Below are 12,345 nucleotides of genomic sequence, written 5' to 3'. Positions count from 1 at the left end.
CGCGATCTGAGCAGAAGGCGTGTAACTTGCACCGGCTGTCCGCTTCTGCCAAAGCCTTGACCCTTTTGAAGCGTTGAAATGCCTCGTCCTTGGTCTTCAGGAGCTCTACCCACATGTAGTGACTGAAATCATCAACTATCAGCAGAAAATACCGGTTACCTGTGGGTGTAGTTGGCTCGATCGGCCCGCAAAGGTCCATGTGCACAAGCTCTAGTGCGCGCTCTGCGCGGTATGCAGTTGCCTGAGGAAATGGGGCTCGGTGCTGCTTCCCAAGTGCGCATCCATCACAGTATTCCTCCACACGATCAATGATAGGCATGCCACGCGCCATCTTCTTCGTAGACATGGTGCGGAGTGCACGAAAGTGCAGGTGTCCCATGCATGCGTGCCACCTCCAGGTTGCATCATCTCCTTGGGCCATCAGACAGGCGGGAGCGTCGATGATGAGACGCCCTGTGTAGAGCCGGCTGCCGGACTGCCTGATGCGTGAGAGGACTTGCCGCGCCGGATCACGAATTGCCATGACGCCGCTCTCAATGGTGATGAGCAGCCGCCCTCGTCCAGCTGTCCCACGGAGATGATGTTGCTCCGCAGGCTCGGGATGAAGAAGACGCCCGCGAGCGCTCGTTGGTTCCCACTTTGGCAGCGAAACACGACAGAGCCGCGCCCTTGAATGGCAACATGCGACCCATCGCCGAACTTGACAGTGTCGTGCACACTCTCGTCGAGCATGGTGAACACGGTTCTGTCCCCTGTCATGTGACTTGAAGCGCCAGTGTCAAAGTACCAGAGGCCCTCGGGCGAGGGGACGGGGATTACCTTCTCTTCATTGAGAAAGACAGCTTGTGGCGCCACAATCTCCAGCGTGGTGACAGTGGTGACCACGGCCATGAGCAGGCCCTGATCATGATCATCGCCCGCCTGGGCCAGGTGCGCCTGCTCGTTCCTTCCCTTCCGCTCTTGCATGCTCCCGAAGCCACGTGCGGCACTCCTTCTTCCAATGACCTGGGATCCCGCAGTGATGACATTTGCCCTTTTTCTTCATGCCGCCGGAGGCACCCGTGCCCGTGCCCGACGCGCCCTTGCCACCGCCAGGCGGCTTACCCTTTGCAGGTGACTTGTTCTTCCCGTTGTTGCCGCCGCCGCCGAACGATGATCCGCCACCAGCGCCCAGCTTCTCTCGGGCCAACCACTCCTCGTGTGTGAGCAGCAGGCGACCGGAGGATTGTGTGCCGTCGTCAAGCTCGTAGTTGTCCTCGCAGGCAGAGAAGCGGCCGACGAGCTCCTCAATCGACAGCGTTTTCAGATTGATCAAGGACTCGATCGCCATGGCCATCGGACGGTACCTACGCGGCACCACTCGGAGGAATTTTTGTACCGCTTTGTGCTCGGTGACAGAGTCGCCGTACAATTTCAGGTCGGCGACGAGGGCGGAGAGGCGCAGCCCGAAGTCCTTGATGGATTCCCCATCCTTGAAGCGGAGATCCTCGAACTCCAGCCGGCGCACTTGCGCCTTGGCCTCACGTGCGTGCTCGCTGCCCATCCGCATGGTTTTGATTATCTCCCACGCGATCTTCGCCGTGTCCTTCGCGACCAGCACGCGCGGCATCTCCGGCGGAACGCCGGTGAGTATAATCTGCAGCGCGTGCCGGTCGTCATTTTCGTTGGCGTCGTCGTCGGTCACCGCAGACCAGACGCGGGCAACCTGCAACTTGACCTGCATCACCAACGTCCACTCCTGATAATTCGTGCGCGTGAGCATCATCGATGCCCCTGACTCCTCTCGCACGACGCCTCCACCTCCCGATACTCGCCGCTGCCGTCGCCGGTGAGGCGAGCGAGCGGTGCCTTGGATGAAGGCGTCTTCGGCGATGACTTGCCGCCGCCCATGTTCTTCCCGTCCGACTCGTCACCGGACATCACCACGGCGGATCAAACACCGCCGCCGTGCCAAGGATCAAACACCCAGGGCTCTGATACCAATTATCGTTGCTGAGGCGATCGAGTAGGACGAGAGGGAGATCGAAGAGAGAAAGAAGACAGTGAGTTTTTCGCCGGGCGGACTCCCCAGCTTTTCCGTGTGTTCTATTCCTCTTGATTATTCTGTTACAAGATCAACCTAGCTAACTAACCCGGCCAGCCCGCTGCGATCCGGAGATGCCGCGCCATCCCACGACTTCCAGCTCGCACGCGTGCCACGCTGACCGGGAGGAGCAAAACAGAAAGAACAAGACGGGGGGCGATCGTGTGTAGACTCGGGCCCCTCTCTACTTCTACGTGCATGCTGCATGTGTACATCACATCAACAGCCATGCATTGCTTATTCTAAGCAAAACAAATTAGAACTAGCACACACTCACGTGTGATGGAGCTTACGCTAACATCCAACTTGGTTGAGACACCATCGAGTCGTTTTGGTCTGTCTCTCTGCTCGTGTACATGCGTCTATATGGTGTATAGTTACGCAGCCACAAATCGTACCAGCGGCAGCAACACGATCGATCAATCGGCGAAGATGGCGTGCGAGCTGCCTCACGAGCTGATCGTGTGGGAGATCCAGATCAGGCGGCCCGCTAGGTCGCTGCTGCGGCTAAAGTGCGTCTGCAAGGCCTGGCGCGACGCCATCTCCGACGGCGACCCCTCCTTCTCTCAAGCGCACCTTCACCGGCTTCACCAGCAAAGATAATAAGCTCTGCAGTCTGCTCATCGCACCTCATATCAAAAGCGAAACCAACACCAAAGTTCACTGCAACACAGAACCTATGGGAGGAGAGCCGGCAGGGCGTCGCGACCCTCTTGCACGACACCTCCTCGTTCCCCGTAGAGGATGCCAAGACAAGACATGGGTTTGCCCACTGCAACGTGCTCGTGCTCCTACCCGCCGAGGATACCGTGCGCGTGCTCAACCCAGGCACAGGCCGAGTCCTCGAGCTGCCTTGGAGCCCCAACAGCATTGCGCCGCGGCGGCACTTGGTAGCACCAGGACACCAAGCGTTCAGCTCCGGGTGCGACCATCACTCCAACACCTACAAGGTCGCTCGCTTCTTCTATCGTGAAACACGTGCCATGGGTGGTATTGGGATGGAGCCTTTCACTATGGGAAAGGACCAATACTGAAGTGAGACCGCCGCACAACCGCCGTACCCGTTTGTAGTAGGGAGGATTGCTACCTTCTTCAAGGGTTCCTTGATTTGGACAGTTGACCAGTACTCGCTTATGTATGAATATGATGATCTTGCAGGTATCTTGGGCTTTGTCTGGTTTAGCCTTCAAGACGAGTCATTCAGCATCATGACGGGTCCTCCATGGTACCAAGGGGCCAACTATTTAGAATCCAGATTAGCTGAGTTGAACGGTGAGCTAGCCGTCCTTCGTCTTGGGCCCAACTATGAATCTATTGAGATATGGATGTGCAATGATGCGGAAAGCAACAACCCGCCACGGTGGGAGCAGCGCCATGTTTTCAACTTCCCCGCTTCTGTTCGTCTGATAGCTACAGTCGACGATGAGATAGTGTACCAAGATGGATCATCGTATCTCCGGCGTCAAACTCATCAAGGAAATTATTTTATGGTTTGCATGACTGACTTGAAGTATCGTAACCCCAACATGGATACACTTGTTGAATACTCATGGGGGACCCTTGAGGACTTTGATGTAATCTTTTTCATTCCTATCCTAGTTCAAATCTAGTTAGCTGGCTTATTGTTAGCTATGTAATCAGCAAGGACAATCACTGGTATTTTAACCAAATATAATTGTTTGCACATGGTGGATTTTCTGAACTTTGACTTGGTTTTTATGGCTTGCATGATGAGAAGCTTTAGTTAACTATGTCACTCTAATGGTTTTTGCAGAAATATTATGTTATTTGTCAGAAACACGGTTCTGTTCGAAAAGAAGAGGCACACATACACTTAATGGAAGATCGGGTGTTTTGCTTCTTCTTTTCTACAATCCATGGATTTTAAATGTTATTGAATTGTTTGAGTTTGAACATGAAAATTTCAATTATATCCATACGACGGTCAAATTGAAAAGGAGCTCATATGTACAAACATAAGAGAAATATAAAAGATAATTAATATACGGTAACAAGTTTTAAGGAATCAGACATAGTAGTACACTCCAAAACCTCTAAAACCCTTTGGAAGTTGCCACATAAGATTTGCTATCTTTGAAGGTGTTGCATAACCCCAAATGCCTCTTTCTTAAATTTACCAAGGCCCGTAGCCCTAACAAACAAACGGCTTCCCAACCTGATTCTTCCAGAATTGATTATATTAAATGGACTAGCGGAATTGATTCAATTAAATGAACTATGGTCCAGCCAAAGTCAGAATCACTGAAATCGCTGATTCCCGAGCTTCTTTGTTGCTTACTGTACTCAGTTGACATTTTTACAGATTTTTACCACCTCTCAAACCGTTCATCCCTCTCCTACCCTCGTCCCATCCCTTGTTTCTCTCATCTGGTTGTGGCGAGGCACACATGCCCTACCCGTGCCGGCACCCATGCCAGCCGGATCTGAATTCCTCCACCTCTCCGACCTTTGTGCAGCATCCTCCCTGACCCAACCTCAAGCGTCCCCTACCGTCCCGAGGTCGACCAGCGACGCCCCAAGCTCACCACTCCCTGCTCCAGCCATGTCCTCAACATGCTCAGTCTACTGCGCTCCACCGCCTCTCTCATTTCCATGTTGGTTCATCGAGTAGAGGGTCTTGACACCGCTGCTCTACTATCATCGTTGAGAAGTTGACATGTTATTTGTCGTTTTTTCTCTTCTCTAATGGACATTTGTTCATATTATGTGTGTTTTCTCCCGGTGAGAATGTGTATGTATGTATGTATATATGAATTGGAAGATTTGTAAACTGCTCAATGAGTGTGATTAGTTCTGCACGTTTCATGGTTGACCAGCGAATTTAGGGCGTTGCAGATATTTCACAATACTTCTGATATTCTAAAAGCAAGGTAAACAATAGTAAACTTATGATTCTCAAAATCTGTAGCCACAGCTGATTCTTAGGAAACTGTAGCCCAAACAAATGAGGCCTAAAGGGGCTACCAGAGCCAAAAGACTCGTCATTAGAAACACCTCCGGCTGCACAGATAACCGGCACTTACTGTTGCCATCATTCCGAATTTCAACTTTCGTACTCCAAGAAAAGTATTACTAACATATTGTTTTTCAATAAAGTAGCCCTAAAACCAGACTTACCATTACCATGTTTCCACATTTAAGTCCAAGAAAAGAAGAAACACTTATTTTGTAGAAAATGATCAACTGCCAAATAGCAGATTTCCTTCACAAAGAAGTCAAATCATTTCTGAGGTGAGAAACAATAACTTACGTCGAATGTTGGTGCCGACTTGCCCCGACACCAACACGGGCCTGAATCGACAAAGTCCTCACTGGGCAAATCCTGAGTGCAAACCGCAGGACATGAGACATTCTCACCTTCTTACAAAAAATAATGCAAATTAATTGAACTTTCAACCACAAGAAATCAACAAAATATTGGAAATACAGTACGTAGAGCTTCTCGGTACATGGATCACTAGCTTCTAGGATTGAGCTCTGTAAAATCACATGGAGAAGTTAATCACAGAAAAATTAATCTTTGCCTTCATGACCACAAACATTGCAAATAAATTGAACTTACGAAAAACAAAAGGACAGCGAAAATATTGCGAATGCCATGGGTAGAGCCTCTACGTACATGGATCGCTAGCTATCTGCTAGGACAAGCCCTATGTATGTTCTGTAGAATCATATAGAGAAATTAATCACAACAAAATGGTATCTCCAAGGCTATTACCACAACTGCTGTGCTCGGTGCTCGGTGGCTCGGCACGTCATTGACTGTCGCTATAAGGAGGGGGCTGCTCGAGTTCCAGGTTGGGCCAGATAACGGGTTCACCTTCGAGCACGTTCAGGGGACCAAGGTTGGTGGGTTCATTTTCAAGGCTGACCGCCGCGGACCAGCTGTGGTAGGCACGAGCGGATGGGATCGATGTCTTACTCCATGCCAGAGTGGCCAAGATCCTGTTCATCAATATCATCAGAGGTCAGAGCCGACAACAGACTTGCTGTTTCTGTGATTGTTATTTTTATTGTACGGTCTGGTGACATACTGACTTGGCATGACGATACCAAAACACTGAATTTATTCCCCGGACTTTCGATTATTTGGAGCCAGCACGGCGTCGTGTTCCATGACTCCGAGGGGTAGACACACAGCGCTACCTTAACAACGCGCGCTACGGGAACGACGAGATCATCCTATCGCCGGGCACCATGGGCAGCCCGCAGCTGCTGATGCTAGACAAGTGAGTACGTCGGCCACACAATTTATATAAAACTTGTATGTTAGCCCGACGCAATTGCTCGGGCTGGTGCCATAACCACTTTGTAAACATATATAAATTTTACCCTCCCCATTCCATAACTTAATTTTCTTTCAAGGTTTGTTCAAATGCCTAAAGAAAGAAATCACTACCAACCTTCATGAAATACGGACGGAAACCTATACATAACCAAAAGAAACAATCTTTGTTTAATCATTCTTTATATTCTTATATATCTCAATCTACCGTTTTTGCTAATAGTTTTTCTTACAATATCTTTGCTCTCTAGCCAATATACTCATTCCCACCACAAAAGAGTAGACAAAGTTTTTTTTAGGAATTTCCATATATGGTTGGTCAATATCCATATATTTTTATGACTAAGAAAATAGCATCACGAGATCCCACGTGGCAACCACCAATCCTACTCCTGTATCATAGTCGTCATATAGCATGCATGATTGCTGCATGTTGTTAGAGACAAGACTACAACCCACTGCAGTATTAACAGATCAATATCATCATTTTCAGGTTCATCTGCTGTTGGATTAGTTGGCTATAATTCAGGAAGAGAAGTTCCAGCAAGACTTCCTGGGATAAATGCGGCAGGGCATCGCGAGGAGCCATGGGGAGCCGAAAGAAAATGTCTTGGATGTAGGCAAGGGAAGTTGCAGTATGGAATCATTGTGAGCCAAAAGGTGGTGGCCTTCAACGAACCAGTTGCTTTTGCCAGCAAGAGCCGACATTACACCATCAGAGGAAGTCGGGAATTAAGGATGGTGACTAGAGTATCCGCCATGCATGCCACCCCTTGAGCAAGGTGTACTCCCTATGGTGTACCTAGGGGCAAATGTACGAAACAGGGAATTGAGTTCTTTTGGATCCTCGTCAGGCCGTGGCACATCCCCGTCGCCGCCGGCAAAAGGTATATAGCTCCAATCTTCTTCCGTGATTTTGTGCTCCATATGGATGATTTCGATTTGATACTGGCCGGCGATTATAACCGTGTGGTTGATTAGTACTTTTTGCGCGATTTGTGCTCGATCGGTGGCCTACATCTCTCAACTGGTTGTTTTCTATTGAGTACCAGGGTACCATGAAAGTTCTCAGTATCGAAGCTAAGAGGTCTTGAGTTCAAGACGCCTAGCCTCTTTTATCAGATCAGTCTTTTAATTGCATTGGTTAGAGCATGCACTTCTATAGAGATGAGGTGTCCCGTATCCTATAGGCTGTGGCACAAAGGCACGTGGTGAGGCTTGCTGCTGCCACCATGTCGAGAATTGTGGCAGTGTCGTATATATGTCGAAGATGGTTGGAGGATAAGAACGGCTCACATCAAGTTCGAATATTAAATATTTTCCCCCGCAAAAAAAAAGAATATTAAATATTTCATCTAGCCGTGCCACGCCACTTTGCTAATATGTTGGAAAAGGCCGATTCAGCATAGGTGAGGAAGGCATAGATAAAACCGAGGATATGGGTCTCCATCAGAGCACCATAAACTTACGAGGAACATTCCTTCCTTGGTAGGTGCGCAAAGAACAGAAAGTGAGCTTTTTGGCGTACAAAGGGACACCAGGCATTCGGCCGTCAGTCTCAGCGTCCGGCGAAATTTAGGCGACGGCCAGACAAGGACACGCCGACGACCTAGCTCACAAGCACACAGCTGGCGGCAGCTACTTATTGGCGGCCATTGCCTTTGCTGCGCCAGCAGACCTCGCCGTTGCCTCTCCCCAATCACCATCCAATGGATCTTCGTCAGGCCGTGGTACATCCCCGTCGTCGCCGGCAAAAGGTATAGCTCCAATCCCCTTCCGTGATTTTGTGCTCCATATGGATGATTTCGACTTGATATTGGCCGGCGATTATAACCGTGTGGTTGATTAGTACTTTTTGCGCGATTTCTTCTTTCAGCGATTTGTGCTCGATCGGTGGCCTACATCTCTCAACTGGTTGTTTTCTATTGTTTCCTGCAAGTGTGATACATGTAACACATCACGGATACTGTCAAGTGTTCATACTTTTTTTGGCGGAAATCAAGTATTTATATGGGAATGAAAATTTGAGGAAAACATGTACATGTCAATGACCCTGGATTTAATTGAACCAGTTAATACTCACGGAACAGATAATTAAAGTGTACTAGTAGATAGGAAAACTGATGATCGATCCCTTGTGGGTTCCATACTCCTACCTGCGTATCATAACGATTTTTATTTTTGTTTTGGTGAAAGCATTCTATTGGTGATCACCAAGTTGTATCATAACGATTATTTCCAGCTACGTGCGTATACTCTAAGAAAAATGAGACATTTTAGATGTATTTTAATGATTGAACAAATTGTGGTCTATGCCCTCTTTGCAAAAGAGAACAAGAAACAAGCATCCACCTCTTCGTCAAATGCCGTTTCACCATCAGGCTTTGGAACATGGTCATTGCAAGATATGGGCTTGTGTACATGGACACCACCGTTTGGCATCTTCATGAGTCGCTCTTTGATTGGTGGGATAGGAGAACCGACATGACAAATCCTAACAAGAGAGCTATGGCCTCCCTCACCATGCTAGTGTCGTCGACTATATGGAACGAGCGGAATGCTAGGATCTTCAGGCACAAGAGCGCACCACCCCCGATCCTCCTCAAAATAGTTACCGATGAGGCTAGCCTCTGGGTCATTGCCGGTGCTAAGGAACTAGGGGGAATTGTATTAAGCGAGTAATTGCCATGCCGTGTGGGGTGGGTTAGTGTAACCGACTTAAACTCTATTCTCCTCTCATTTAATAGATGAGGCAAATCTTTTGCCTCCGTTTCCAAAAAAAAAACCTGGTCTGTTTTTGTGTGGAGCTAGTGTTTTGACAGAACTGGCATATTCCATACCTGGTTTTCATGTGTGCTGTCATTATTTTGTATTCTTCAATTCAGAGAAAATTTGTTTGGCAGCAACACTAATAGATGATATATTTTATTTTGAAAGATGATAAGTTTTCTAGAAATAAATCCCTCATATACACAAGGAATCCTGATTTTATTCAATTTCTTGTGAATTAAAAAATGTTAGGATTTTATTACTTTTGGAATCAATTTCAATTCAGAAAGTTCAAACATAGCACTTATCTTTCTGATTAAGCACTTTCTGATATCATTAGCAATAATATATTTTAAGGTACAAAATTGTATAAATAAAATAAAAACTCAATTTTACTGTTGTCACAACTTCATGCTTCAATCTAATCCTGTGTGAATGTAATATTAGCTGGATGTTCTTTTCACATATCAGTAATTGCATGATGCATCAAGATCTGAACTTCTTTGTTGCAATTGCAGAGCTATTATTAGACGCTCATGTTGATTCTTTACCTCATTATTGAGACACTTGTTATGATTTATATTGTGCATATAGTCCAGCTGTTGTATTTTGGGATGGTTATCTTGCGTGATTAGATAAGCGGTAAAGGGACCCTCCCAACAGTTACGTATATGATTTGGAATTCAAAAAGTAAAAGAAAAAAGATCATTGTGTTTTGGAATGCAATAGATCAAGCATGTAATTCATAGTGATGAGGCAACACGCATGATGCATGCCTTTCCACATTTTGCAAACAGATATGGCACGCAATAATTAATGATATCACAGGAACAAATTAATTGGCATCATGTGGTTAGGAAAAGTATGACATGCAGCAAGTTCCTTTTTTATAATTCGGAAGTAATTTTTGTCAAATGATTGTGTAACGATTAGGGAAAACATGATATGCAGCATGTTTCAAAATTTTGTTAAAAAAAATTGTGAATAGAACACGGTACAGATGCACGCACACCCTAGAGGCCCCTCGCTGTTGACGGGGAGGTCGCCTCCCACTGAAAGAATAATTAGCTTATAGTAAAAATAATAATAATTAGCTGTAAACGTAACACCCGTGTCAAATCTGGGATTTCAACCCGGGTGAGTTTGTTCCACCACAAAGAACCTAACCGAGCTACGATCAGTTTGCATTTTGGAAATAAAATTTGCAGGCAGTCTATAGTGCGGTGATTAAGAAAAATGTGGCATGCGACTTGTTTCAAATATTTGGAAATAATATTTGCAGGCAAGTAATGGCATGATTAAAAGAGGGTTGGGTAAAATCCGTGGTGCACTTGTCACTCGTAGGGAGTGTTACTATTAGGTGAGATTGCTAAACATCTATGGGTGGTGAGAGGGTAGGTTTAAAGTAGTTATGATTTTGTTGGGTGAAGAAAGACATTACAAAACTCGCTCCTTTATAGTTAGTAGAAGATTCGCATGATTCGCGCTGTCAATCTCTGTTCCTAAAATTATCTGTAATTTCAATGATAACTATAACTTTGAGCATTGTACTTATATACATTTCAATATATATATATTTATAAATTCAGATGAAGATCTCTGTGAAGACCCTCACTGGAAAAACAATTGTCATCGAGGTGGCGTCCTCTGACACGAGTGACAACATCAAGGACAAAATTCAGGAGAAGGAGGGCATTCCCCCAGACCAGCAACGACTTATCTTTAATGGAAGAAACCTTGATGCTGAGTGGACAGTTTCAGATTACAATATTCAGGAGCAGTCCACCCTGCACCTTGTCCTGCGCCTTGGTGGTCCTTGTACCGTTTGTTGTTATAGGTATATTAATGTGCAGATGCTCGCTGGCAAGACCATCAGCATCGAGGTAGATCCAACGGACACGGTCGACACTATCAGGGAAAAGATTTGTGCTCCCCAGAGGCTCTTCTTTGCTGGCAAGCAGCTTGAGGATGGACGGACAATTGCAGACTACGAATTTGGGAACAATATCACTCTGCACCTCGACTTTGGAATGCAGATTTTCGTGAAGAGTGCCATTGGTAAGACCACCACTCTCCTGGTGGAGCCGTCTGACACGATCGACAACATTAAGGAGAAGATTCAGGGCAAGCAAGGGATCATCTTCGATGGGAAACAGCTAGATGGTCAGGGCACTCTTACTGATTACAACATTAAGAGAGGCTCCACCCTATACCTTCGTCCCTGCAAGCGCGGTGACATGCAGATTCTTGTGAAGACACGAACTAGCGAAAGCATCAGGCTCATGTTTAAACTTTCTGACACTATTGGTGATGTGAAGGCAATGATTCAGGAGAAGCAAAGGATCATGTTTGAGGGCAGGAAGCTAGATTATGGGCAGTCTACGCTCGCCGATTATGATATCCAGGAAGAGTCCACCTTGCACCTTGACTTTGGCATGGAGATATTTGTGAAGACACCCACGGGCAAGACCATCACTCTTAACGTGGATCCATCTGACACAGTTGACAGCGTTAAGGAAAAGATTCATGGAAATCAGATTCTCCTCTTTGGTGGCAAGGAGCTTGAAAGTGGACAGACACTTGAGGATTATGATATCCAGGGAGGGTCAACATTGCATGTTGAGGATTGTCTTACTGAAGGATGAGTCCATTGGTACCACTAGCAATGTGAGGGTTACGATCCTGATTAGTTCGCGTTCCACATGTCCTTGTTTCGTCTGGGAATATACCCAGAACTGATGTGTTATCCTAGGCCAACTATCCCTCTATAAACTTTGTGCTTCTTTGTTCGGTGGCATCTTTATCATATTAATTGAACCGGAAGGAGTATTGCTTTGAATGCCTGGGTTCGTGTATGCCAACTTGGATTCTCTATGCTTGTAACTATCAAGTCAGCATCTCTCATGCACGGTGCATGACGCCTTCTCATCCCCACGATATTGACACTTTTTAGATCATGTCAAAAAGTTTCTTTAGGCCTTAATGTATCAACCCTTATAAAGCATAACAATGAAACTGTGTCTAGAAAGCATTTTGGTTATTGTGTGGTATTTTTTTATATAGCCTACTTCAGCTAAGAGGTTTTGCTGAGAAATGAATTAGTTGGATTAGTAGAGTTTGTGTGAGGGTAAACGATGAAAACAATAGCTATTTCAATAAAGGTAGGTGGTTATGGCAAGGGACCCTT

The 12,345-nt window shown here is 46.3% G+C and overlaps 1 protein-coding gene and 1 pseudogene across 1 annotated transcript; both read left to right on the top strand.

Annotated features, from left to right (window-relative positions):
* The first annotated feature begins 2,515 nt into the window (after positions 1-2,515).
* Positions 2,516-9,071, top strand: LOC119332827 (annotated as a pseudogene).
* A 1,676-nt stretch (positions 9,072-10,747) lies between these two features.
* LOC119332826 (polyubiquitin-like) lies at positions 10,748-11,803 on the top strand. The gene is made up of 2 exons (XM_037605962.1): positions 10,748-11,313; positions 11,500-11,803. Exons 1-2 carry the CDS (start codon positions 10,748-10,750, stop codon positions 11,801-11,803), a joined length of 870 nt encoding a protein of 289 aa, XP_037461859.1.
* Positions 11,804-12,345: the final 542 nt, after the last annotated feature.

Source organism: Triticum dicoccoides, chromosome 7A (assembly GCF_002162155.2).
Source record: "Triticum dicoccoides isolate Atlit2015 ecotype Zavitan chromosome 7A, WEW_v2.0, whole genome shotgun sequence".
In the NCBI taxonomy this organism is placed as follows: Eukaryota; Viridiplantae; Streptophyta; class Magnoliopsida; order Poales; family Poaceae; genus Triticum; species Triticum dicoccoides.
This window is presented reverse-complemented; position numbering and strand designations above follow the sequence as displayed.

Coding starts and splice junctions, on each gene's coding strand:
- LOC119332826 (XM_037605962.1), top strand. CDS start 10,748: ATGAAGATCTCTGTGAAGACCCTCACTGGAAAAACAATTGTCATCGAG. Junction 11,314..11,499: donor ATCATCTTCGATGGGAAACA/GCTAGATGGTCA, acceptor GGAGAAGCAAAG/GATCATGTTTGAGGGCAGGA.